This window comes from Calonectris borealis, chromosome 1 (genome assembly GCF_964195595.1).
Source record: "Calonectris borealis chromosome 1, bCalBor7.hap1.2, whole genome shotgun sequence".
Taxonomy (NCBI): Eukaryota; Metazoa; Chordata; class Aves; order Procellariiformes; family Procellariidae; genus Calonectris; species Calonectris borealis.
This window is the reverse complement of record NC_134312.1, coordinates 196,255,016-196,282,409: the sequence shown is the minus strand read 5'-3', so window position 1 is coordinate 196,282,409 and position 27,394 is coordinate 196,255,016. Positions and strand designations below refer to the sequence as shown.

General features: G+C 40.7%; 1 protein-coding gene across 4 annotated transcripts; it reads right to left on the bottom strand.

The window, feature by feature from the left end:
• Positions 1 to 24: 24 nt before the first annotated feature.
• On the bottom strand, positions 25 to 27,394 carry HSPH1 (heat shock protein family H (Hsp110) member 1). 4 transcript variants are annotated; one of them, XM_075139820.1, is made up of 18 exons: positions 26,774 to 27,394; positions 25,559 to 25,616; positions 22,104 to 22,244; positions 20,591 to 20,713; positions 19,293 to 19,392; positions 16,082 to 16,215; positions 15,334 to 15,578; positions 14,196 to 14,424; positions 9,845 to 9,951; positions 8,370 to 8,503; positions 5,960 to 6,165; positions 5,032 to 5,160; positions 4,137 to 4,274; positions 3,582 to 3,707; positions 2,951 to 3,058; positions 2,737 to 2,856; positions 1,388 to 1,549; positions 25 to 889 (listed from the first exon to the last, which is right to left on the bottom strand). In XM_075139820.1, the coding sequence occupies exons 3-18, from the start codon at positions 22,128 to 22,130 to the stop codon at positions 689 to 691; spliced, it is 2,289 nt and encodes a 762-aa protein (XP_074995921.1). In that variant the 5' UTR covers positions 22,131 to 22,244; positions 25,559 to 25,616; positions 26,774 to 27,394; the 3' UTR covers positions 25 to 688. The 4 variants fall into 4 exon arrangements, with proteins under 4 accessions (XP_074995921.1, XP_074995920.1, XP_074995922.1 ...); XM_075139819.1 differs by lacking the exon at positions 26,774 to 27,394 and adding an exon at positions 26,488 to 26,742; XM_075139821.1 differs by lacking the exons at positions 22,104 to 22,244; positions 25,559 to 25,616; positions 26,774 to 27,394 and adding an exon at positions 20,338 to 20,440 and having other exon boundaries at positions 20,591 to 20,657.

Sequence of the window (27,394 nt, the reverse complement as noted above, 5' to 3'; positions counted from 1 at the left end):
AGCTAAACCCAACAAGTCAGGAGATACCAGTAAAATGAACTTTATTTTAAAGCTCATTAAAAAGCTTCACAATAACACTAACAGAATTAGCATTTCCTTCATTTTATGTACCCCACATGAAAAATGTATTGTTTAGCAAGAGATGAAACGTAAGCGTTTCTGCATGCTACTAACACATTTCACCATCTTATTATCTGATAAGTGCTTTGGACTGCAAAAATCAAAAACCTTAGAACAGAAGGATTTATTCTGGAAAGTCCTTATGAACGGGACAGACACTGATTTTTTATTGACATACCCAGTTAGATGTCCAGACAAAAGAAAACTACCTTGGCATCTACAAATGCCTACGAAGGTTTCGATTACAACCTTTTGAAGGAGCAGTATATTTCGGAGCAAGGGCTTCTTTTCATCTTTAGTGATGCAAATGGTTAAATACTGCACAGAAGCTTAGTATGAACTCACAATTCCACAGGAATCTGAAAGTTACCAAGGCAATTTTCCTTTTAGGATAGTCATGACCACCACTATTACTATTCTTCCTCCCATAACACAACATATCCCAGACAAGTCTTAAGAAAAAAATATAAATAGTTCCCAAAACAATGCATTCCCACCCCCCCATCACATACGACAGCAAAAATATCTTCTGTCATGGGATGAAGTAACTTGCTGCAAGTGCAGTGGTTTAGTCCAAGTCCATGCTAATGGTGTTTTGATCACTCGGATGACATTCGCCATTTTGTTGAGGCATTTCAGAATTTTTGTCATCTTCTCCCATGTCTTCAGTTTTATAATCACTCCGTTCATTTAATGGGTTTTCTTCCTTAGGAGAGTCAACTTTTGGTTTTGGTTGTGTCACAACAGGCTCACAGACATTGTTTAACTCCTAAAAAAAGGGAAAAGATGTGGTCAGAATATATATTAAGGACCCACCAGCTTCACTAATGTGAAGAGTCCTGTACCCAAAAGACTGTTTGAAACTTGCTTCTGTATTTGTTTCCCAAGTCCAAATTGACAAGTAATTATTATACCCTGAAATAAATTAACTGGTCTACTTTCTGAAGTTCTGTGGGCAAAGTTCTTCAACTTAGTATTTTGGATTTCACAGGAGGTTTTTTCAAGACTATTTTGTGCCTACCAGTAACACTGAAGAACAACCTGAGTTTTTAAGATGACTGAAAGACACAAAATGGCAATAAGCTCCACAGAATTGTATACAGTATAGTACAGCTCCTCTACTTTCTACTGAATCTCCTTCTGTCCATACTTTCTAACTACCCTTTAAGAACACTGGAGCAGTAAGATGAAACTGGGAGAGAGGGAGGGGGACATAGCAGTCTAGCTTTAGCATTAGCCTCTAAAATTAGTTTCTGATGTTACTTACCTGTAGCTTTGCCTTAATTTCACTTGAATGCACAGCCGGATCCTGATCTAAACTCTTCTTAGCCTGTGCACTCACAGCATTATTCATCCACTCTACCACTTCACTAACACACTTCTCTACTTTCATCATTTCCATTTCATCAATATGGATGTATTTCTCATCCTGCCCAAATACAAATGTTTTGTATTAGTTAATAATGTCAAGTTTATAACGTCAAGTTATGCCAACAAGACTATCCCAATTGTTTTCAATTTATAATCTTTACTGATTTTCAAAACAAATAGAAGTTGGCAACAAGCCAGATCTGTTACAGTAAGAGACAACAAGAAATACAGATATCAAAATAAAGCTTCCTCTGCCCAATAATCAAACAAGAAACCTAGTTCACAGAGAGAGATAGAGGCTGCACAAGCAGGTCACACAATAAAATATAACATTCTTAACAGGGTTGATAAAAAAAACATCACCAAACATCCCCTCCCTCCTGGAGTGTCTTACATGGGCCCAAGTTAGTTTAGACAGTGCGATTCTGCTGTACACAGAAAGGGAGAGGATCAGTTGTCCAACTTGAGGAGCATTCCCCACAATGCCATAGTTACAGAATTAACTGATATCAGGAGAAGGACCTACCCAGCAACACAACCTATGATTTTAGCTAAGAATTCTAAATATGGATTCAAGTCTTAAATGTACTATTTTCAATGATGCTAGTTATTTCAAGACTGTGTAATACTACTGAAGGACTTCACTTTATAATGACAATTTTGTAATCTATAGCTGTGAGGACTTAATTGTTTCTGATGCAAGTCTCAATCTCAAACTGAATTAGCTTGAGTGTTGTGAGCTGCCCTATTAAAACTCATTAAGTTGAAACCCAAGGAGTAAATTTTCAAAAGGCAGGAATGCTTATCAAGAAAGTAATCTTCAAATATCAATGGCAAAAAAACCCCAAACACCCATATGTAATAAAAAAGCTAGATGTTTTAGTTTATCCTGAGTAGCTTTTACACTGTGGCACAATTCTTGTTCCCAAAAGAACTGGAAGAAGAGAACACTTCTAAAAATGTCAGATTAGCTTTTAAAAGGTCAAGAATCAGACCACAGTCTAACCCTCGCTCTTTATAAGAATGTCCTTTTTGGCCTGAAAACATCCAGAAGTATCAAGCAATTGATGATATGACGCACTATGCGAGATTTTTTGAGTACTGGGAAACATTTGCAGTGTTAAATTTGTGACCTATATAGCAGTAGAGTGCAGCTCATCTGAAAGTGAATTTGAAACCTCTGCCAGCTGGTAAGCCTCAGTGAAACACTATGTGGTAAAAGAAAGGTACTTTGAGGCCACTTACTTTATTCCTGAATTCCCCAGCTATTGTAGCATAATACTGGAGCCTGTGTCCCAGTTCTTCTAACAGCTTTGGTCGTTCTTCTGCTTCTTGATAGCGCATTTCAATTGGAGTACCTAATTTCTAGAAAAAGCAATTCCTATGCGTTATGTGATTCATTAACATTGTTTTGTGTGATATTTTGGAAATTATAGTTTGGGAATACTAACAGACCTACCTTTAAATCCTCTAATTTGTCTACATACACCTGCTTAGCTTCATCCTCACCCTCTTCATACAGCCAGCCTTCTGTCTCTGTTAGGAGTGCAGAGAATCCCTGCAGATCCTATGCATCAATATAATTCAACATGTCAAACACTGAAATATGCACCAACTGACTGTGTGTCTCACACTGATAAAAATAAACAATAATTCTTGGCCTCCTACATAAAAATTACATTTTCTACTTTTGCCTAATTAAATCAATTAAACCATATCATTTTCTGAACTGGGAAACACACATGCATCTACAACATCGGTAGCATTTATAGCCTTTTCTCCTTGATTAGGCCAATGCTTGGGGTGCGGCTTCAATGTTTTTGGTTATAGATACAGCAACACAGCTTCCCCTTCTAGTCACCAACTTTATTTGGAAACAAAACTTTATTCCATTTGTGACAAAGTTTATTTTCAGGGATATGTACTATTTGCTAAATCTGAACCTAATTCTGGATCAGTTCCAGCCATCATTCAAATGAGTTACAGTTTTCAGCTATTTCCAGGATGGCTATGAGAAAGCTTGACCAAGGAATACCAAATAGATATTTGGTATCAGTATTTTCAGAGAAGCTCCTGAAACCATAACCTACCTTTTCACAAACAAACTTTTCATATGGTCCAGACAACTTGTCCCTGAACTCATACACATATTCCTCCACTGCATTCTTTGCCTCATTTCTTTCTTTTTCCAGTTTGTCTTGCATAATCATCTTACCCTGTATAATCACAGAAAATATTTTAATTAAAAATACCCATGTTCAAACAGCATTCTACAAAGAACAGCTCCTATAAAACACAGTAATCTCCCAGAAGCCTTGGCTCATGTAACTGCTGGAATTCTCACTGCTACGCAGTGGACTAATCTGAAGAAATGGATGCACTTCTCCAGATTACAACAGCTTGAACCAATCTATGATGTCATTCCATGGATCAGTGCTCTGATACTATTGCTATAAACAACACTTCAATCTTTCTGATTAACATTTGTCAGTTATGTGTTAAAGTTGGAGCGTATACTAGCTTACTGTAAATTATTTGAGTCCACACTCCAGGGTTACAGTAAAAGATCAGAGGTTGCCTTAAAAAGCAGATGAATGGTTAATAACTGCAATCAAGAAAGTAGTCTACACCATACTCTAACTCACCTCTGTTTCGATATACATATTGAGGAGATCTTTTCCTAACTGCCAAACCAAGTTAGCTTCAATAGGTAGTTCCACATTCTTCACTTTTATCTTGGGTTTTTTAGCTTCTGGGGGCTGATCACCTTTCTTCTCATTTGTCTGAGTTGGAGAGAAGAAAAATAAGATAATTTTCCTGACTTCCTTCTGATGAAGTAGCACTATGATGAAAGAAACATTCACAGGAAGAACATGCAGATATTTTCTGTGTTCTTTCAGAATTTTCAAAAATATATTTGTGAGGCACTTTCCCTTCAGGGATTCCACCTCCCATCCTAGTCTGCTTACAGTCTATTTCATGGACAGTAAATACTGAGCTACAGGAAGGACGTTTCTCAGATATACGGTGTATTTGCAGGTTTTCCAGAAGTGCCCATCTGCAGCTTAGCACTTCACTGGTGATGCTGACAGTGGCAAGATTTTAACCCAAAACATTTTTCATCTTATACAGATGAAAGAGCAAACTACTAGCAATATCATGCAGGCATATGTTTTTCACATAGATTATTTCCTCTTAGATTTATGAATTCCTGACCCCAACTTCTCTCAGCAGGCCTAATAAGCTCGGCCTCTAACAGCTGTTAAACGAATTGAAATGTCTGCAAGCCAAACAAATTAGCTGTACAACACTGCATGAAGACAGGGAAGTGGTAGAGCGAGACTTCTTGCGGGAATTCTTTTGCAAACTCTGTACGAAAATCATCACGAGATATATACATTATTTTTCACAATAGGAAAGGTATAAAAATGAAAAAGGTTCCGAGCACCAGGTTCCTTACTTTTTCCTGGAATGTGTTACCATTTTAAAAGTCCCCATTATACAGCATAACATTTTCAACAGAGTTAAAGGGTGACTCACTTTGACATCTGGGATTTTGTTTTCTTCAGAGGGAGGTTCTGATGAAGGGGGAGACTGTGACGTTTGCTGACCATCAGTTTGTACCTGGGACTGTGTTCCAGCCTCACTGTTCTCTTGCTGGATATTTTTCTGAAATGAAAGCCCAGGCACAAAGGATGTAGAAGGCATGTGCACTTGTATTTAGTAAGTTATAGGGCACTTCACTTCTGATGCACATACTGTACAAAGTGCCCTACAAAGCATTCTGTGCACATGCAGAAACACACACGCTTTAACTAACGGAGATACGGACTAGGTGCACGTTGAGAAGGACTTAGTGAAAATGCCACTAGTGCCAGGCTTGCAGCATAATACTCGTGTGTGTGCACATGCTACCACTTTCTCTTACAAAAGGTGGCTTTTAATTTATTGAGTCATAGCTTTTAAGCTTCCCCCCTCCCCCAGAAAACTGTTAAAACATTAAGTACACCATAACAATGCTGCATTATTCCCCAGTGTTCCCCTCCCCTTCAGTGCTGTAGAAAACAATCCAGCTTCCCCTTCCACAAAAAGTTTCAAAACTTTACTAATACAAAGGATTACACACAAAGCCTTTTAACACAGAGAGCATGGATGACTAATAATCCAAACCAAGTTTTCCTATTTGGAACACTGATAACAATGGCAGCTGCAAGCAACCCCACCCTCAAGCAACCCACCTGCTGCTATTTGGCACTTTGCCCAATAATCAATTTTGAAGTCCACACACTTTCAAGATAGCACTAATTTTCTCCTGTTCTTATAAAGACACTATATTTCCTGATAGCTATGCACATCTCAAAATTAACCTCATTTTGCTTCCTTAGAACAAGGTATTTTCCTTCCAGAGTATGTAACAGCAGAACACGCTTTCATTAAGGACATTCACACACAAGAAAGGTGAACTTACATCACTTGTGTTTTCAGTAGGCCTCTGGTCCTGAGATTCCACTTCAGTCTCAACACCAACATCTTCACTCTCTTCACTTTTAACTGGTTCTACCATGGATGCAGTGGACACACTAAAAATGCCATGAGTATTGACACGGACTTTGACTTTGACTTTAGACTTCTCTCCATCTTTCTGGGCTGCCACATTCTGGATAACATACCTACCTAAAAACCAAAGAATCAATACTCACACAGTGGAATTAAATAGGTAATATTACAGAGCCAGGAAAACACCTCCCTCTTTCATAGAGAACACATTTTCTAAATATTTGATGAAGCCTCTGTGCTAATCTCATGGTCCCCCAAATGAAATGAATACTACAAAAACCAAAATGTATCCTGCTTTTCAGCCAACTTTACCTTACGAATCAAAAGGGAGAATGTTTATTTTCATCATCTAGGGTAGGTTCTCCTGCCACTATTAATACAGAGTAAATACAAAAAGCAAAAGCTCACTCCCTTTTACTCGTGCTATCTGTGATGCTATAGTGGGACGAAAGAAAACTACACAAAGATTTAGTCTAATGCCAATGTTAAGTGGTATGTCTTTTTAATACAAGTTACTGCCCAACATAGAAACAGTATTTCTAGAAGTGTTCTCTTCAGTTTCTAACATCCATGCAAGTCTGCCATTACCTTTTACTCTAGGGCAGAACGTAATTGTTTTGTAACTCCTGTGATACTTGAAACAAGCCTTGTGAAACTAAGAAACAGACAGATAACTAGTTTAACAGTATATAAAGAATCAGATCTCATTGACATTAAGAGCAGACATTTTTCCTGCCTATTACATGGTTCTGTCTGTATCACCAGAACAGTGACCTGCAGCTTGTATAGCTGCGAAGTACAAGTTCACTGATTTCATCACAGGCTGGATATACACATGCTCGCACACACCATTCCTTCATCAATAGATCTAAACCACATGCATACAAGCTTTTACCTGCTTACTTTACAGGCTAAAGAACGTAATCCCCCCTCTCTCTTGTAAATCCAATAATATTGGTGTTGTGACCTGTCCCCCCTTTCGGTAGTCTCATCAGAACTACTGACTCGCCCATTAGGACTACTAACAATTCTGTTCTAAGCAAAGAGTTAATCGGTGAGTGAGCTGAAACCAGTCTGATTTTCAGTTCTGTTCTCACCAGTTTGCGGAATAGCAGTTAAATATCTTCTCGTTTGTTAAAGCCATATAAATTGAACACTCAAATCCTACTACCAGTCTTTACGGCAAGAGTTAACATGAAAGGAAGTCTGCTGTTTCTGTAACTACAAAATATTGTGCTGGTTTCTAAGACATATGGTATTTGAACTTTGTGATTCTCAGTGAAACAACCGCATAATTTGCTTTGAAGTAGAGAAAATAACTCATGTTTTCTGTTAGGATAATAGTTTTTGGTAACTTTGTAGTGCATTAGGTATTAGCTGAAATACTGGTAAACCAGATGGAGATGTTTTTGCCCTATATATTTTCCCACCCATTTTAAGAATATTTATAAAGCTTATCTCTAACACTACAGTTCTGGTGATATTGTATTTTAAGTGCATTGTTAACTAACAGGACAGCTGTATTGTCAAATACTTAACCAAGATTTGTCCTTTCTTCTACCACTCTGAAAAAAAAAAGTTGAGCTTTAACTGTTGAGCTTTCTAACAAAACCAAGCAATTACTTGACAACTAGTAATAGCTTTATCTTAATTTTACATGCAAACATACAACATTTAATTGCATACTTAGAACTCAAGAGCCGTTATTTAATTGGCCCGTCTTTACCATCACAATCTTTTTCTAACTAATCACATTGTAAACTCTTTGTAAGTATCAACACTGTCAGTGTTGTGATTTGTCAAAAAGGATGAAAGAGCTGCTTATAAATGTTATCTAGACAATTCAAATCAATACTGTAGTCTTGTAGCTGACACTATTTCAGGCTGCCCTGATTAAAACTTATTCAGCATTATGTCAAACCCAGAAAGTATAGGAAAAGACAACTAGTTTCTCAAGATGCATTTAAGATTTTTATATGCAGGAGATATTTTTCAAGTATTTCCAGCTTGCTTTAGCAAAAAGCAGAAAAGATTAAAAAAGTTAAAAAGTTATCTTTTGCAGTGATAGCCCCATTCTAGTCCTTGGCATTCAGCTAGTTTCCCCTCATTTCTTCATTGGACTGAAGCAACTTTAGAAACTAGGAAAATAAAAAAAAAATCCAAATTCAGTTACCTATAGAATGGGATAATTGAAAATTGAGTCCTCCAGACATAAAAAACTAAATTTATGTCATATAATCATACTGTAACACAACACAGTTACAGAATTGATTTAAGACCAAACAATGCGAGACAACACAATTTCCAGGACAATTACTTACCAATTTTTGACTCAGGATATGGGACTCCATTAGGATCAGAATAAAAAGCTTCTAACTCAAATGGACCTTTCCTATAGAACGTAAGAACCTTGGAGAAAGGTGCTGCATGATTTCTGCTGAACACCTCATGAACCCTGTAATTAAGAGAAAAATATCACTTTTAGCAGAGTATTTGAGCTGAAAGGCTTTGATCTAGGGTCAGAACTTTTCAAAGAAACATCACCATGTTTTGACACATTTACCCTTCTGAACAATTCCAAGAAAGACACTTCACCACTGTACTGTAAGGAAAAAAAAATACTGTTGTGTACTGTAATGGGAAATTGTCCTATTCCACTAATTTTGAGTCTCAGAAGCAAATAAGTTTAGATGTAGGCGGCAATTCAGTGACAGACTATCAGCAGACCTTCAAAATCTATTTCTTGCAAAGACATTATTCTGAGCTTGGAATAGCATAATGTAAATCATAATTTGCACCCTTCCTCAGTTAGTCTCAAAAGGCTAATTATAGCCCTGTTAATTCCTTACTCATTTACTTTCTGTGGTTTAGTTGAGAACCCTGACACCAGATTATTATTCATTACTTGATATGACAGAAAGACAATCAGCTTTATTTTATGTTCTTCCTGTAGGGTCTGTCCGCTATTATGCCACTCTGATTCTAATTTCCAACTGAGTTTTGTCTCTAACTATGGAAGGATCTCATCTAATAACCTAAATGTGAGAAATAAGAGCTTCACCTAGAATATGAACCCACAGGTTACTCTCGGAAGCATGTGACAGAACAATTAGGTTCTGCATCTCCACAGAAGACAGACATAAAAGAAAAGGCTGAATTACAAAGAATATGAGAAAGGCAGAACTCTAAACTTTCCACAAGTTAAACTCAGACCTCTTTACATTCTAGACAGCAACTGCATTTCCCACAGGCATGGCATAGTTAATAGCAGAGAGGTCAGAGTCTTAAGACACTGCAATTGCAAGAAATTTCTCTTACAAAACTCTAAGAGTTAAATCCTTGCTTCTGTTTTCAGCCAGACAAATAGCATCCATGTAAGCTCACAATATTTACATAGTGCATAATGTTCCCACTAAAACAAGAATCCAGACAGGTGTTAGGAACATCTTGAGTAAAAAAAGCCAGAAAGGAAAGTGGGATCAGGATCCAGCAGTTGTTCTAGTTCATTTTGTATTCCAAAACCTGACAACCGGTTAAGGGCAATGCAAGACAAGATATTGGTTAGTAGCTCATTCAATCACGATTTTTTTTAATCTTTATTTTTTAACATAGGAGTTATGGTTAAAATCTCAACGCATGCCTTTACACAATCTCCACTGTCAACCATCTCTGGTACATGGCCTACATGGGTTTTCTGCATCAGAGTGCCAAGACCCTAATTTAAATGCAATCAAGAACATTATCCTTGAATTACGAAGGCCAAAAGCCTCACTGAACTGTAGTTTGAGCTACCTACCCTTCAGTGTCCTCTGCTTCCGTGTTCCACAACAGAGATATTGGGAATGGTGTAGCATCTGTCACAGAGAATTCTCTCACTTTAAAAGCTGGAGAAAGAATTGCACACTAAACAAAAAACAGACATGCATTAAAGTTGGTTAACTGCTCTACTCCACCCGCCCGAGACGGCTAAACATCTTTAAACAAGAAAAAAAAGAGAACTGTGTTGACTTTATTAAAACAAAACTAGGCAAATTGCTTGATTTCAATGGGGTATGATAAGAAAACAGGAATCTCATACAGAAGTGTTTTCGCCCTTTGGGTTAGCAGGAGTTTTGGCCTTATTCTTACCATAGCTTGTGAAAAAAGGTAACAGTCTAAACGAATACCAGGACTGTAAAGGATGGAAGTGCTGCATTACTTAGTCCTAAAAGAAGTGGTGTTTATCTTACAGGTCCTGTTTCTTTCTCTGGAGACAACTGACTGTTAGTGACGGAAAGTGATTAGTAAGATGGGGTAAAGAAACAAGTCAAAGAAGAGACGGTGAAGTAAGACAATAAGTAAAGCAGAAAAGGAAGAATGCAGAATGAGTGGTTTGCTTGTAAAATATAGTTCACTAGTAGGAAACTGTAAAAATGGCAGGGGGGAAGATAGAATAAGTGTCTGTTTCACATTGATGGAAAATTGGATACCAGAAAATGCAAACTTGCAATGTTTTAGGCTCTCCATAGATACTTCTCATACTTTGTCGATTAAAAATATCTCTTCCCTCAGCTTGACAGTGACTTAAATTTTTCTCATTAAAGACCCCTACATCCTGTTCTTTTCATAGAATCGTAGAATCATTTAGGTTGGAAAAGACCTTTAAGATAGAGTCCAACCATTAATCTAACACTGCCAAACCACTACCACTAAACCATGTCCCTAAGCACCACATCTACACATTTTTTAAAAACCTCCAGGGATGATGACTCAACCACTTCCCTGGGCAGCCTGTTCCAGTGCTTGACAACCCTTTCAGGGAAGAAATTTTTCCTAATATTCAATCTAAACCTCCCCTGGCACAACTTGAGGCCATTTCCTCTAGTCCTATTGCAAGTTAATTGGGAGAAGAGACCAACACCCGCTTCAAAACAACCTCCTTTCAGGTAGTTGTAGAGCGCGATGAGGTCTCCCCTCAGCCTCCTCTTCTCCAGGCTAAACAACCCCAGGTCCCTCAGCCGCTCCTCATAAGACTTGTGCTCCAGACCCTTCACCAGCTTCGTTGCCCTCCTCTGGACACGCTCCAGCACCTCAGTGTCCTTCTTGTAGTGAGAGGCCCAAAACTGAACACAGTATTCGAGGTGCGGCCTCACCAGTGCCGAGTACAGGGGCATGATCACCTCCCTGCTCCTGCTGGCCACACTATTTCTGATACAGGCCAGGACGCCATTGGCCTTCTTGGCCACCTGGGCACACTGCCGGCTCATGTTCAGCCGGCTGTCGACCAGCACCCCCAGGTCCTTTTCCACCGGGCAGCTTTCCAGCCACTCTTCCCCAAGCCTGTAGCGTTGCCTGGGGTTGTTGTGACCCAAGTGCAGGACCCGGCACTTGGCCTTGTTGAACCTCATACAGTTGGCCTCAGCCCATCGATCCAGCCTGTCCAGGTCCCTCTGCAGAGCCTTCCTACCCTCCAGCAGATCAACACTCCTGCCCAACTTGGTGTCGTCTGCAAACTTACTGAGGGAGCACTCGATCCCCTCGTCCAGATCGTTGATAAAGATATTGAACAGGACCGGCCCCAAAACTGAGTCCTGGGGAACACCACTTGTGACTGGCCCCCAACTGGATTTAACTCCATTCACCACAACCCTTTGGGCCCAGCCGTCCAGCCAGTTTTTTACCCAGCAAAGAGTATGCCCATCCAAGCCATGAGCAGCCAGTTTCTCCAGGAGAATGCTGTGGGAAACAGTGTCAAAGGCTTTACTGAAGTCTAGGTAGACCACATCCACAGCCTTTCCCTCATCCACAAGTGGGTCATCTTGTCATAGAAGAAGATCAGGTTGGTCAAGCAGGACCTGCCTTTCATAAACCATGGGCCTGATCACCTGGTTGTCCTGTAGGTGCCGCATGATGGCACTCAAGATGATCTGCTCCATAACCTTCCCCAGCACTGAGGTCAGACTGACAGGCCTGTAGTTCTCCAGATCCTCCTTCCGGCCCTTGTTGTAGATGGGCGTCACATTTGCTAACTTCCAAATGTGGAACTGGGACCTCCCCGGTTAGCCAAGACTGTTGATAAATGATGGAAAGCAGCTTGGTGAGCACTTCCACCAGCTCCCTCAGTACCCTCGCGTGGATCCCATCTGGCGCCATAGACTTGTCTGTGTCTAAGTGGTGTAGCAGGTCACTGACCATTTCCCCTTGGATTATGGGGGCTTCATTCTGCTCCCCATCCCTGTCTTCCAGCTCAGGGGGCTGGGTACCCAGAGAACAATTGGTCTTCCTACTAAAGACTGAGGCAAAGAAGGCATTAAGTACCTCACCCTTTTCTTCATCCTTTGTCACTGTGTTTTCCACCACATCCAATAAAGGATGGAGATTCTCCTTAGCCCTCCTTTTGTTGCTAATGTATTTATAGAAATGTTTTTAATTGTCTTTTACAGCAGTAGCCAGATTAAGTTCTAGTTGGGCTTTGGCCCTTCTAATTTTCTCCCTGCATAACCTCATGACATCCTTGTAGTCCTCCTGAGTTGCCTGCCCCTTCTTCCAAAGGTCAAAAACTCTCCTTTTTTCCCCCCCGAGTTCCAGCCAAAGCTCTTTGGTTCAGCTAGGCCGACCTTCCCCACTGGCTCGACTTTCCACACATGGGGACAGCCTGCTCCTGCACCTTTTAAGATTTCCTTCTTGAAGAATGTCCAGCCTTCCTGGATTCCTTTGCACTTCAGGACTGCCTCCCAAGGGACTCTGTCAACCAGGCTCCTGAACAGGCCAAACGCTGCCCTCCGGAAGTCCAAGGTAGCAGTTCTGCTGACCCCCCTCCCTACCTCTCCAAGAATTAAAAACTGTCATTCTGTCATCACTGTGCCCAAGACAGCCCTCCAACCGTCACATCACCCACAAATCCTTCTCTGTTCACAAACAAAAAGGTACAGCAGGGCGCCTTCCCTAGTTGGCTCGCTCACCAGGAGCAAGGTGTCAGGAAGTTATCTTCCACACACTCCAGGAACCTTCTAGACTGTTTCCTCTCTGCTGTATTGTATTTCCAGCAGACATCTGGTAAGTTGAAGTCCTCCATGAGAACAAGGGCTAGCGACTCAGACTTCTCCCAGCTGCTTGTAGAATATTTCATCTGTCTCTTCATCCTGGTTGGGTGGTCTATAACAGACTCCCACCATGATATCTGCCTTGTTAGCCTTCCCCTGATTCTTACCCATAAACACTCAACCCTATTATCACCATCATTAAGCTCTAGACAATCAAGACACTCCCTAACGTACAGGGCTACCCCACCACCTCTCCTTCCTTGCCTATCCCTTCTGAAGAGTTTATAGCCATCCATTGCAGCACTCCAGTTATGAGTCATCCCACCATGTTTCCATGATGGAAACTATATCATAGTTTTCCTGCTGCACAATGGCTTCCAGCTCCTCCTGTTTGCTGCCCATGCTGTGTGCACTGGTGTAGATGCACTCCAGTTGGGCTATTGATTCCACCACCTTTTTGGGAGAAGACACCCTAATTCCTACATGACCATTCTCAGGCACTTCCATGGTTTCTAACACATCTATAATCCTTGCATCTTTGCTGCTGCATGGATCTCCGTCCCCTACCTCCACTGAGATGGCAGACCAAAGGACCTCGCTAGCACACCGTCCCTCAAACATTGGCGTGCTGCCCCCAGGCTTCTCTCTCGTGAGCCTGGTTTCATCTGTTTCCCCCTTCAAATCTAGTTTAAAGGTCTTTCAATGAGCCCTGCTAACTCCTGTACAAAGATCCTTTTCCCCCCTTCGAGGCAGGTGTACCCATCTGTTGCCAGCAGGCCTAGTGTCATGCAGACCAACCCATGATCAAAAAACCCAAAATTCTGCTGGTGACACCAGGCTCAGAGCCAGGTATTGATCTGGCAGGTATCTGATTTTGAAGCAAAGAGTGGACTGCTTAAAGAATATACCCAGCATCAGCACTTTCAGTGAAGTACTGCACCACAGAGGAGTACTCCGGACTTTTTAAACGGCATACTCCCATAAAAAGACCCAGTGAACATGTACGTTCCCTTGTGTGCTTTAAAATGGACCACTTCTGCCATTTCTCATAACTGCGTGGCTAATTCTTAAAAAAAGTGATCTCAAGAAGTGTTTTAAGTTTATCAAGTGTTGCCAGTACTATACCTGTAGAGCACAGCCCCTAGCTATGGCTTCATCTGCATTCAGTGTTGTACTGACATCTTTGCCAAAGAATTTAGCAATCCTCTCTTTGACAGCAGGAATACGCGTTGCTCCTCCCACAATCTCTACAGAAGTTACATCTTCCACTTTCAGTTGTGTTTGTTCCATTAATGAAACCAGAGGTATCTCTATCCTTTGCAGCAAGTCAGCACACAATTCTTCAAATTGTGACCTAAGGAAAGAAATGGAATTAACCAAAGAATGGTTGTCCCACCACTAAGTTTTCCTGGTATTCTTGTTTCCAAACTGATGGTGACCAGGTCTGTTAACTACACTGCAAAGGGACTTAAAGCTAAACCCTGTGAGTAGGCTGAAGTGACAATCGCAGACAAGGCGGTACATGAACAGCTGCTTACAGATTCTCCTATGCTGCTAACAATGTAGTTAAATAAGGTAAAAGTTATTGTCTGGGCAGGTGTTATATATTTGCCTCCCAGCAGAAGTTACAGATAAGAATACAGAAAGTACTGATGCCAAAATACTAGAAGGAAGAAAAAAAAACCCACCACTCTCTCAGCAGTAGTTACAGGACTAACAGTGACTACAAATTAAGTTGTGCCTGTGCGTGTGTGCAAGAGAAAGAGAGAGACAGACACACACACACAGACTTCATTTACACTCAGGCCATAATCAAGTCATCCCCCATTAGCACCATTTCTGTCCTCCATTTCTCTGCCAATATCCACAGTACTATAAGAACAGAAAAAAAGGAACAAAGCTTCAATTGTTGCTATCTTGAGAGCAATATGGGATTTAGGTTACCGAAAATACACAGGAGGCCCAAATATGCAGCCAACCCCCCTGGGTCTGGTTTGCATGCATCAATCCATGGTTTTAAGAATGTGTCATTCTACAAAAAAGAATCCAAGCTTCTTATGCATGCATTATCACACTGAAACATTGCTCAGATAGCTGAACATTACATTTCACAGCCTTAGTTATTCTTGCATCACAAAAATGCCACAGCTATTCAGCACTTGCACTTAATTTTAGCACAGTAAGTTTCTTTCAAACATGGAGAGAAACACTTGTTTGAGAAATACGGCCACCAAAGCAACTGCCTGTCTTGTATAGAACTCACCTGTTCATTTTTCCAGATACATCAGTATCATTCATGAAACACTCAATATTTAGGGGAATGTCTGTGCTATTTGAACTCATTAATTTCTTCAGCTTCTCACATTCCTGATACAGACGAAGAAGAGCTCGAACTTTTGCTTTTGGATCCAGTTTGTACTTTGCTTTTATTTCTGCACAGAAGTAATCTACTAGCTTTCCATCAAAGTTTCTTCCACCTAGGAAAGGGTCAAATGCTGTGCCAAGTACCTGGTTTGAAAGAACACAACTATTTAGTCCTACACTCAGTAAAAAAATCAAATGGAATAGCAGTCTTCCAATATTAGCAAGCCTTTGCTTCAAAAAGGTTGGGGACAAGTCAGCCTATCTTCCAATGCGCAGGCTTAAGTACTTCAATCAACCATATCAGCCAAAAATTGCTCTTCATTTTTACAGCAGAAGTAGAAGTAAGTAATTAGGTGACAATCCTAAGCATTCACAATTTTAATCCATACGCACATCCACTTAGAGAAAACAAACTAAATGATAGCAGTTGTATTGTATATCTTACATTGGTGTATATTGCAAGGAATTTACAGCCTCTATTTGACACCATCCTAATGAAATGAAGGAGACTGATAAAAATCGTCACCTTTTGACTCATTGCCACTTCCCAAGCATTAAATTATTCCAGAATTTAAAAAAATAGGCAGGTTTACAGGCTAGTTGTTTCTAACGTCTCAAACCCTTTTACTTTCGTTTAATCTTACTACCTTTAGTTTACTCTTGTTGAATGCACAGGCTGATACTTGAAATGCAGAATGTCCCATATCAACAAACACAACTATCCGTGGCTTCTCTTCAGGAGCTGGAAGGTCTTGTTTATAAATTCCGTAATTCAGAGCCACTGCAAAACAAGTGTCAGATATTATCCATGCAATCTCTAGTGAGTCTCCAATTGCATGCCATCACCTCCCTTTGAATATTAAGCTATAGGATCAAGAGCAGCAAGATGAATCCAGACATACACCTATGCAAGGTCTTACCTACATGGAAGCTTTATTAAATTAATATATGTTATTTATAGGATCCGAGAAGCAGAAGATCCTTCCTCAGTCATGTATATGCTCTCTAAGTGTTTAAGCATGCAAAACTAAGAAGCAACAACTCTGTTCAGAGGTTTTCTACTTTGATCTGTTTATTAACAAATAATTTCTTTGCTTTGCTTAGTAATCAAAATCACAGAGCATCTTTACAACAAAACCCAAACCCAGTTTTGTGTTTACAAGGAGTATCTCCTAGGCATGAAGGTTTTGTCTGAGAATGGTATAAATGGTCAGCAGAGGCTGCAAAAGGGAAGAATCTCAGTCTATACAGACTATCAGGCAGGGACAGTTTGTGAAGTACATCAAAAGTGTAAAACAGAAGCCAGTGAGGCATGTAAACACAGGATAATGAAGTTAAAGGATAGAACACAGTTTTGCAGCAGTATTCATTCTGGATAGATAGGAGGGTCAAAGCTAGGCAGGAGGCTGATGCAGTAATTGAAGATAAATAAAACCCTAGAGAGTCTTGGCTACATGGTTATGTAGGAAAGGCTGAGATTTTGACATGAGATAGAATGTGCAAGAATGTCCATTTGCGTATGATGAAAAAATCCTGAGATTAAGATGATGGCCAGGATACTAGACAGATTATCAGGCAAGAGAATTAGAGCATTTGAGAAGGTGGTAAGGAAGGCCAGGAATACGTGCTCTGAAGAGCAATGTTTTATAGTCACACTGACATCCTCTCACTTGAGGAGAAAGGGACACTAACTCCCTCTCTCACATCAAAAGCAGCAGTTCCAGATCATCTGGAACAAGGACAGCCCAAGTTTCCCACTGATCAGAGGCTTGAGATTTATGGATTCTGGTGTCTAATAAAGTTCCCCTGCAGTTGGTGCACTCATTCTCATCTGTGTGGATTCTTTGGCGTCTATAAAAACCCAATACCAGCACTCATTAATCCCTCCCACAAGCAGTCATCAAGAGGTGGTTAATTAAAAACAGGAACTCTATTTCATGAAATGTATCTGTTATATCCTTGAGATCTAGATTTGATTGAAATTGTGCATTGGTCTGTTCATTCACATACCGTTTGTATTTCTGAGCAGACTGAACACATTGCCCTTGTTTCCAAGCTAAAAATAAATTTATGAACAAAACTCAATAAATCACAGCAGAATTTGCCTTTTGTTAAAAAAGAAACCAAACTATTTTTCTTTTCTGCCCTACTATACCTCAGGACCCCTTCCCCAAAGATGTAATCAAAGATTCTTACATTTAAAATATTAGAAAAATTTGGATAGTACTCATTAGCCTTGCAAGGCAAAGAAAAGAAAATTAGAAATGCTATGTGCTACACAGTAAAGAAAGGCTGCTGGTGCTGCTAAGGGGATGAAAGAGCTATCTGCTTTTCTGTGGACTGTTCATCCCAATGGCAAAGCTTCTAAAGATCCTTGCTAAAGCTTCAAGGTTCTTGCATGCCCAAAGACTGGGCTAATGTGTTGTGACAAACAAACAAAAAGGAAGTGACAATCCTTTTTTGGCAAGGCCTTTAGCTGGCTTATATCATCCCATCATGAAAGGTCATCTCTGAATCAGGCGTGGAGGATTACTTCAGGAGTTTTGGAAAGGTACTTTTTTTTTTGGCTGCTAAAGTTGGAAAACATCTCTTTTTTTTTTGAGTGCTAAACTAACTTTTTTCTTTATGGATACAAAGTTTCTTCATAAACATTTTGGAAATGGAATTTGAGATTAAAAATAGAGGACTGGATATTTGTCTTTCCTCCTCCTCTCTCCACAGTCACCCTAGAGATTTGCAAGCCCTATAACTCAAAAGAATCCAGGCACATGGGACAAAGTGTACCTACTGTGGGGTCCACACTCACCCAGCTCAAGAATTCACACTACCACATGTTCTCTATAGCACTCTTTGCTATATAAACAAAGAATTAAGCTTAAGCTAGATGACACAAACATGCACCTGTGCCTTTTGCAACAGTATGGTCAGATTTGCTCTTCATTAGGTGCAAATACATAGCATTCAATGTGAAGATCATAATACTGATGAAACAACTATGTTTACTAGAAATCCTATACATTACCATCTGAAACTGATTCTGGAAAAACATTTTAAGATACCACTCCATCAATGCATATTTAAGATTGCTTTACTCCTTAAAAAAAATAAAATATAAAATTCAAAAGCATGAATCCATCTGCTGTGCACCAAAAAAGCTTGCAAGGAACATTCTCCTAAAGTAAACTCTTCCCTACTTATCTAACTAATGTGGGCAGTGGGAGCAGAAAAGTAATTGTCTTCTGCTACAGGTCTCTACTTCCCAACCCTTCGCCCAGAAAACAAGTGCTAGTTATTATGCCATTTAAAAACATGGAACAAATGCTCTCTCACCAAAAACAAACAGAAAAATGCACGAAGACAGGGTAAGAATGCTTGTTTTAAGAAAGACCAAATAAACTCTTGGTTCTGCCAATGTGTTTTTAGAGTTCTTAACAGATTAGTAAAGGAGATTAATTGCCTTTGTGTGTGTGTTTTAAAACCACAATTATACTGACAAAAGCCTTGGAAATTACTAAGTGTTGACACTTATTCAAGGAACTTCCTTTAAGAGTGCTTAAATCCCGCAACTGTGCATCATAAGGTTTCTTCCATGAAATCTGGACAGTAAACTAAGCAGACAAGTAGTCCTGGCACATGTGGTGACTCAAGGAGATAACTATCACTAAAACTTCATCTCCTCTACCCCTTCACGCAGAAGACATTAAAAAGAAAGATAGTAAATCAAGAGAAGAGCAACAAGTTTTTAGAACATTTATGTCTCACGGCTGATTTTTCAAGTCAGCCCTGTTTCTTAGAGTAACTAAATGCACCCTCTATCACACCTTTCATTTGCAGAAACTGCTATTTTACCCTACTTACCTGCTGTCATGTCATTCATTAATCTAAGACAATTTAATCCAACAATCTGAGCTGCATCCAGAAGGGACCTCCTTTCAGCATCTGTGAAAAATGATGGAACCTGAAGAAAGCAGGGGAGAATGGGAAGTTATTTCCAGAAAATGAGATATCACACTCTTTATTTGAAAGTATTCATTTTAAAATGGTATCTATTCCTCCTCTTTGAGGAATACACTTGCTCACTGCAAATGTTTTAATATGCAACTGAATATGTACTGAATAAAGACTTCAAGTATTCTATTCAGTCAAGCTGAGATGGAATTAAACTAGCATCAGCTCATTTACATGAGCACACACTAGCAAGAAACAAATGAGTTATTTGTATACAAATGCTAGGAACCTTAACTACTGGTACAAAATATGAAGTAGGTATTATGGAGACAGAGACATAGAATAACCTTAATCAGAATTAGTAGATGTATTCCTGTCCAAGAAAGTAAGGGGGGGAAAAAAAGTACAGCAATATTACAGATGTGAGAGATGCAAAGAAGTAAGGGATAACGAATAAAGAGAATTTGTTTTGGCCAAAATTACTTTGGGCAAGAACTGGTAAGAGATTCTGAAGGAATATGTTGTTGAAAATTTGCTACAGATCTCTAGTATTGGCATTGGACAGTGACATCTGATGTCCTCAGTGACAGAAACTACATCATTAGAAGGCACTAGCTTTCCAGGTATCGACTGGAGAACAAACTCTTCTAATAACAGAACTAAATATTCCTAGATGCAAGATGAGACAGACTTGTTCAAAGAGTCATTGAGAACACTGAGACAGATGTTATTTTATACTCAGGCTTTGGAACGGAATGACTGTTCTTTATCTGAGGTCATTTTCTGTGCAGTCATAAATTAAAAAAAAAATTAACTTACTGAGAGGATGAACATAAACAGGACAGAAAATAAGGTTTTTGGCTGCCAGAGGGCAAACTTTGATAAACAAAGGTGTCTTTAATAAGTAATTAGTGAGCTTAGTCTCGGAAACAAGCTGCAGCAGAAGGGTATATACCTGGATCCCAGAAATGTTCTGGATCCAAAAGTTCAGACATCGCCACGAGAATGAGTTCATGAAGTGGGTCAGGGTCTGGCATATGGAAGCAGCCCTGGGATTCCTTTAAGTCAAAAGCTCTAAAGTTAGTTAGGATTAATCCCTTTGTAAGTGCTTACGCAGTGTCCTTTTTCACACTACACGAATAAAAACAAAATGCCCTCAATAGCTGAAGTTAAAAGACATAATGTTCCTGTGCACTACAATTACTTACAGAAATAACACAGTCTGTTACTGGCTTTTTCAGGTTACTCTCTGCAGTCTCCTTTAATTTAGTCAATAACATAGCTGAAATCTGTTCCACACTGAAAATATGCTCCTCATCCATGTACATGACCTGGATAGAAGAAATAAGTAAAATAATTCCATTATTTCACCTAGAGGAAAAATTACTTACGTTTAATGTTTTTTGATACACTACTGACTAATACTCTATCAATCATGACATGCTTAATTATTTCACTACAGAACTTCACTTTACAATTTATTTCCCAGTTGAGTGTCTAGAGAACAATAATTCCATTTTCACAGACTTAAAACATCAAGAACTGTATCAACTCTATAGATGAAGTAAATGGCTAGGAAGTGATTTTAGAAGTGACAGAAGTCTAAAATGTGACTACAGCTAGACATGGTCACACAGCGTTATGTCAAAAAAGTAAAAATAGCCATCAATTTTCAAACTGCTGCCAACTGCAAAAAAGTCCAGAATTACTTGCTGACTATTTTCCCCTGACATTTTTATACTTCTGCTCAAATATGTGAAGAGTCTCTGAAACAAAGAACTGCGCAACAACGGTTCACCTATGCACATAAAGCAACTAAAAGCTTAAGATGAAGCTCAGAAAAAGTTTATTTGTTGCTCCCTTATCAAGAAATTACTCTTGAATCACCATTTTTCTGTGTAATAGAATAAATGGCAATGATGAAGTGAAGGAACATGTTACAATTGATTCTTGAAAATAGCACTTGCCTTTTATTCACATCAGTCCAATTTGGGGAAAAATTAAGCATTTCAGTTTTTATAGAAAAATTGTTCTCTAAACATCCTAGTCTTAAATGCACAGCCGTAAGCTAGAGTCTTCATTAGTGAAACAGCAGCATCTGTTATGCCAGCAAGGCTTCATTATCAATATTTTTATATACTTCTGTAAATGAATACGATGTTATTAACTGCACCTATTCTAGGAAAAACTGACATTGTATCAGCAAACTCTTAAATGTAAGCAAGAGTCAAACCTGCAACGTGGTACAAACTGGTTTTGAACATCTGTTGCAAGTAACTTATACCAGGCAGTCCACTAAAGACAAACATGTCACTTATTTATAGCAATTATTCTAAGGAAGAGTTCCTACTACTTTATAAGGAATTTGTAACTACGTAGATTCCACACAAGAGTGACAGAAAGGTTAATACTTTGAAGTAAAACCATATGATCTCGTAATTATCTTACCAGTTTTTCCGCCAGCATGTTTTAGCTGGATGTGCAATTTGCCAACAGGCAAGCTCACATTTCAGCAATTTCTCTCAAATGAACCTTAATTTGATAGTTAACATCCACTATTTAAAGATGAAGCTGTCTATTCATACAAGAGCTCCTCTTTAAGAGAAAGGTTAAAGAAAACCTTTAGGGTAATTAAATGAAACCTGTATTTCATGACTAGGTGCTGAAATGTAAGCTTTTAAATTTAGCTATAAAACCCCAAAAGATACACTGCAAATTTACCTTTACTCCAACTCCACCATTCTTCATAAGAACCAAATCATAGCTCAAATTTTCTTTTTCCTTCTGAACAAAAGGATCATTAAATGCACGGCCATGGAATCTCTTGAAGTTAGATACTGTGTTGTGGGCATGAGTAATTTGCTGTAAAGAAATACAGGATATTTAGAAATCCACTTTTAATCAACCTGCAATGTTCAGTGCTGCTCTGTAGGCCCCCAAGCATCAGTCAAGTTTTAAGACACTTGTCACTCACTTGTCACATCTATTTCTATAACACCTGTAATTGCTATCTGGTACTTTATATCAGCTTATTACTACAGAAGATTATATGAGTCAGAGACATAGATACTTACAGATCATTATGTATTAAGTATTATAAAGATTATACAAGTATCTCTAAAACCTCGAAGCAATCAGATGACCAATAACAGGATCTATAGTGCCTACTACTTTAATCACCTAATTTAGACAGAATTCAAACAATTAAAGATAAGAGCCAGCTTCACAAGTACTTGCAATAAAGGTAAACTGGTACTCCAATCCCAGCCACCTCACCTCCAACTGTTCACTTTAAACCCCATTACATTAAGTGCGAACAACTGTTTTCACAGTTACTAAGTTTCAAGCTGGTAAGTCTCCCCATACAATTCAATACTTACTTTTTTCCCCCTGAGTTACTTTTAAACCACATCATTTCCCTGTTCATGTTCACCTAGCAGTCACTCAAATTCTTGTACCAGATCAAAAGAGGATACAATGCATAGACAACAGCAAGAAACAGGAGACACTTTTTTGGTAACAATATCAGTTTAAAGTATATGCTAAACTATAGTGCAAGCTCCCCGCAGAACCAACTGACCTACAGAAGAATTTTTTATTAGGAATGCAATGCAGAACAGAAATTAGACTAAACCAGCCTAAAAGAGATACTGCAAGTATCTCAGAGTAGAATGAATCCTATTCTATTGGAGAGAAACTACAAAAGCATGTTGTTCTCTCCAGAATAGATTTAGGCAGGCACCAAGAGATTGCATGATAATAACCCAAATGACGAGCATACCAACGAAGATTTCTAGTATTCACTATCCTAAAAGGAAAGTATCAGTTTCTGATAGCATGCAAAATTTTCTGTCATAGAATTGAAGAATTTGTGCTACATTTTGTATTAGAAAGCTATGCAACTATGACAGTTCTCCAACAGAAAAGCTCGCTGACAAAGAAGTGGGCCATAGGCCATACCCATACTATTAAACAGTAACTTTCAGAAAGCTGTGTGTGTGGAGAGAGAGATGTCAGACCCAAATTCCCTACTGGGAATCATCCCTGGTTTATTCTAATCACCAAACAGTGCTCAGCAATTATTAGTAAAAGCACAAGCTAGTACAGGCCAAAAAACATGCCAGGAACAATTCCACTACTTTAATGCAATAGAGTATTTAGGTTCCTGTGTCCAAGATCATTTCCCAGCATGGTTTCATTTTTTTGTATAGCCATAACTTCAGAGTACTTGAATGCTACGTAATTGACAGCTGTATTGCTGAAGAATGTAGAAGCAAAAATAATTACCATGCAGTGGGCAGAGAAGCACAAACATTCTGATAGCTTTTATAGCCTAATTTAGAATTAAGCTCAGAGCCTTTTCTAAGAGAACAATCTTAAGATATTTTTAGAGTAATTGTATGCCATTAGGTCTGTAGCATGTTTTAATACCTTCCTGCTTAGTCACAATTAAGCAAGCTGAGAATTATGGTCTGTTAACATACTGCTCTCATCTCCAATGCTACCAGACTTATCTAAAGGAAACAGAAATTCTCTGAGAATTCGCTCCAACAGCAGCTCCTCAAGTGTTAAAGAAAGAGGGCACCTCTGAGTATTATGAGCGCTCTCGCATATAATCACATTGCTGAAGTCACCAGTCAAAAACTGTTGGGTTTTTTTCTTTTGTTTTGTGGGGTTTTTTTTGTTTGGTGGTTGTTTTTTTTTTTTAAACTAAGAAACTCATTCAAATGAAAGGGACCATTTTACTCCTTGACTTAAGTAGCTACTACACCTGAGGATACTGAAAATATAACTCTCAGTTGTCCACCTCAAGAAACTTCTACATTGACAGAAGAAACACGATTTACATCTCAGATGGTCAGCCAAACTGGACCAATTACAGCAAGAGAAATAAAATGATAGAAGATTTCAGAGCATTTAAGTATCACATTCTTTTCTTCTGGCAAAAATATTTAGTTTCAACTGCTACGACAACCAAGCATGAAAGACTCGATGTAGTAACATCTTATAAAAGTTAGTCTGAAGGCAACTGAAGTCATAGGTGTTCATCACTGCAAATACATGCTTTTAAATGCAATTTGAGAGACAGAATCTACTTCACTTTCAGCTTACTTCACATTTTCAACAGCATTTACTGGAATAATCTAACAACACCGAAACACACTGGAAAGTACATAGGATTCAGATCACTTGGCGTTTTGAGTAACAACTCATTTCTGCACACTGATGAATCATACTAGTTTCTGACCTGAAACAGTGGAAGCAGTCAAATAAACAAAAGCAATGCTAAAATGAAATTTAAGGAAAAAAACACAAGTATATGTATTTACTTTATTACTCCAAATGTTAACCTGTAACTGAAAGTGTATGTGTGCACATGTAACCTATTCATATTTCCTTGGCTGTTCAAAATTAAGAGGGGAGCTATTACAGTGTGGGGGGGGAAGTCTCCTTTAGTGCTCTCTCCATGGAAACCCACTGCAGTCCTTTTACCACATGAGGGATCTGCACAGGCCAGCGGAGGCTGCACGCTTGGTCTCCACCAGTGGCAGTTATGTAACAACCTACAATACAATACCTGAGGATTTATTTAACCATTACAATCTAGTTATTCTAAGATTTGTCAGAATTAAGCTCTCCTTTTAAAATACTACTTTAATGAAGAAAACATTCAGTATTTCAGAGCACCTCAATCAAAAAAAAACAAACCTAAGGACTTCCACCTTCAAAAACATTTACCTTTCAGTGAAACCAAAGGTAGTAAGGTACCTAAATAGCTTTGAGAAACTGAGCTAAGACCTTCCCTTTGCATCTAATTTTAAGAAATTATACACAGTATTTAAAATGTTTTTGTTCAAGGGCAAGGAAAGTCCTACATACAACCATTAGGAAAAGAAACACAATGACTTTAAGTTGTCAGAAAAGGAATGTGCTCAACTGGAAAATATTACCATTAATGAAAGTGAGAGCAGTAACGTTCTAGCAAAAACATTCTGCATTTCTCTGAAGGAAGCATGGCAGCATAGTGCAGCATTTCTAAAATAAAAGGTTTGACAAGGGAAATGAATTTGTTTGGTTTTAACTACAGCAAGCCAACTCTCTTCACACCCACTGGTACTTGAGCAGTTTGCACTGGCCGATTTGCTGTTATGCACAAATGCCAGGAAACGACCTACCTGATTTTTAGCCGACACACCAATAGCTCTGTTTTTGGATCCAAACGAAACCACCGATCTGAAAAGAACAACAGGCTAATTAACTCAATGCTGACAATAAACGCGACTGAGGACTATCATGGATACATTTTCTACAATTGCAAATAAAACGCCAAAGTCTTTCTGTTGAAGTGCCATCCTTCCAGCTTGTCGTAAAACACTACAAGACGCCTATCCATCTTAAGCTTTTGGCTTGAACCCAGGACTTTTCACAATGGTTTATCCAAACAGTTAAACACGATGATGACAATTAAGAGCTCACATCCAGCCTAACTCCTACCCATCTGTGTTTGGCTGCTCATAACTTCACAACTAGCTCCTGCTTTGAGCCTGAGGCTTTCTATACCTGACCTCAGACCAACGGAGAACTGCTCTGGGGCAGTTGTAATAGTCCACCCGACCGCAGAGCAGGAATGTGTGTGTGTGCGTGTCCCCCCGCCGTGTCCCATTTGAACCAGGCTGCCCCGACGGGGATTCCCCTCGCAACCGCCGGCTTTCCCAGCCTGCCGCACCTTTAGCCGAGAAGCCTCCCCACCGCGGGCTGGTCTCCATTTCCAAGTCAATGCCCACGCGACACGCTCCGGCCCCGTCTCGGGGGACACACAGGGGCAGGCAGCGGAACGCCGCCCGGCCCTGCGCCTCCCCGCCGCCCTGCACCTGCCCCCCGCGCCCGCCCCGGGCTCTCCAGCAGCCCTCTCGGGGGCCCGTGAGGAGGCAGCGAGTGCCAGGGACCGCGCTGCGCCCACACAGCGGACACCCTCCCCCCCCGCCTGGAAGCTTCCAGCACTTTCCAGCCCGGGCCCTCCGCCGGCCATTGACGGGCCCCTGCCTGCCCCCCGCCCGTGAGGGACCCCGCTACGCCGTCTCCCGCCTCCGCGCCCCTCACTCACGGCGTGCACCGGTCGCTGAACTCGTTGGCGACGGTCTCGATGCCGCCGGCCCGCGCCACGGCGATGTAGCAGCTCTGGAAGCCCAGGTCAAAGCCCACCACGGCCATGGCCCCGCCGCCGGGGGAGGCCCCCACCCTGCCCCGGCTCGCTCCCGGCGTTACGGCCGCCGGCCCCCGTACCGCGCGCGCGGCGGCTCCGTGCGCAGGCGGGAGGGGAGGGGAGCCGGCACCGCCGCTTTAAATATGACAATGAGACGAAGTTTCCAGAAACTGCGGCAACCACTCACCGGCTCCACGTGCGGCTTCCGCTTCCGCCTTCGGCGGCGTTCTCGAACAATTCCTGCCAATCAGCGGCGCCGAGGCCCGGTGACGCGGGCCGTTCTCATGGCGACCGCGGACGCCGCCGGCTCCTCGAGGGGAGGAGGCGGGGCGGGGAGGTGCCGCCCGCTGTCAGAGCCGGCGGGGCCGGGGCGGGGCCAGGCGGGAAGAGGCAGGGCTGAGCAGGAAAGGTGGTGGGGGCGGGAAGCGCGCGGAGGCGGTGTCTCGCGCCGGCCTGGTGGTAGTCGTTAAACGGCTTCACCGCGCGGCGGGCAGTGGGCCCTGGAGCTGCCTCATCGGTGCGCTCCCTTGGTGCTCTCGTCTCCTTTTCTCAGCTCTTCTGCTCGCAGCCTCCCCTTTGTTCTTCGGTTTGGCGCTCCTGAGGCGCGGTTGGGTTTTTCCCCACTCTGGGGTTGCCCGGCAGTGGTCGCGGGGCCGGGCGGCGCGGGCTGCCAGGGAGCGGGGGAGCCGGGGCCGTGCGGAGAGCTCTGCTGCTGCTCTCTGACCGAAGAAGTGTCGGGGGGGATGACTCTGTGGGTGCTGAGGCCTCGTTGAAGTGCTGCAAATGGCGGTACGCGTCGGTGGCGTCT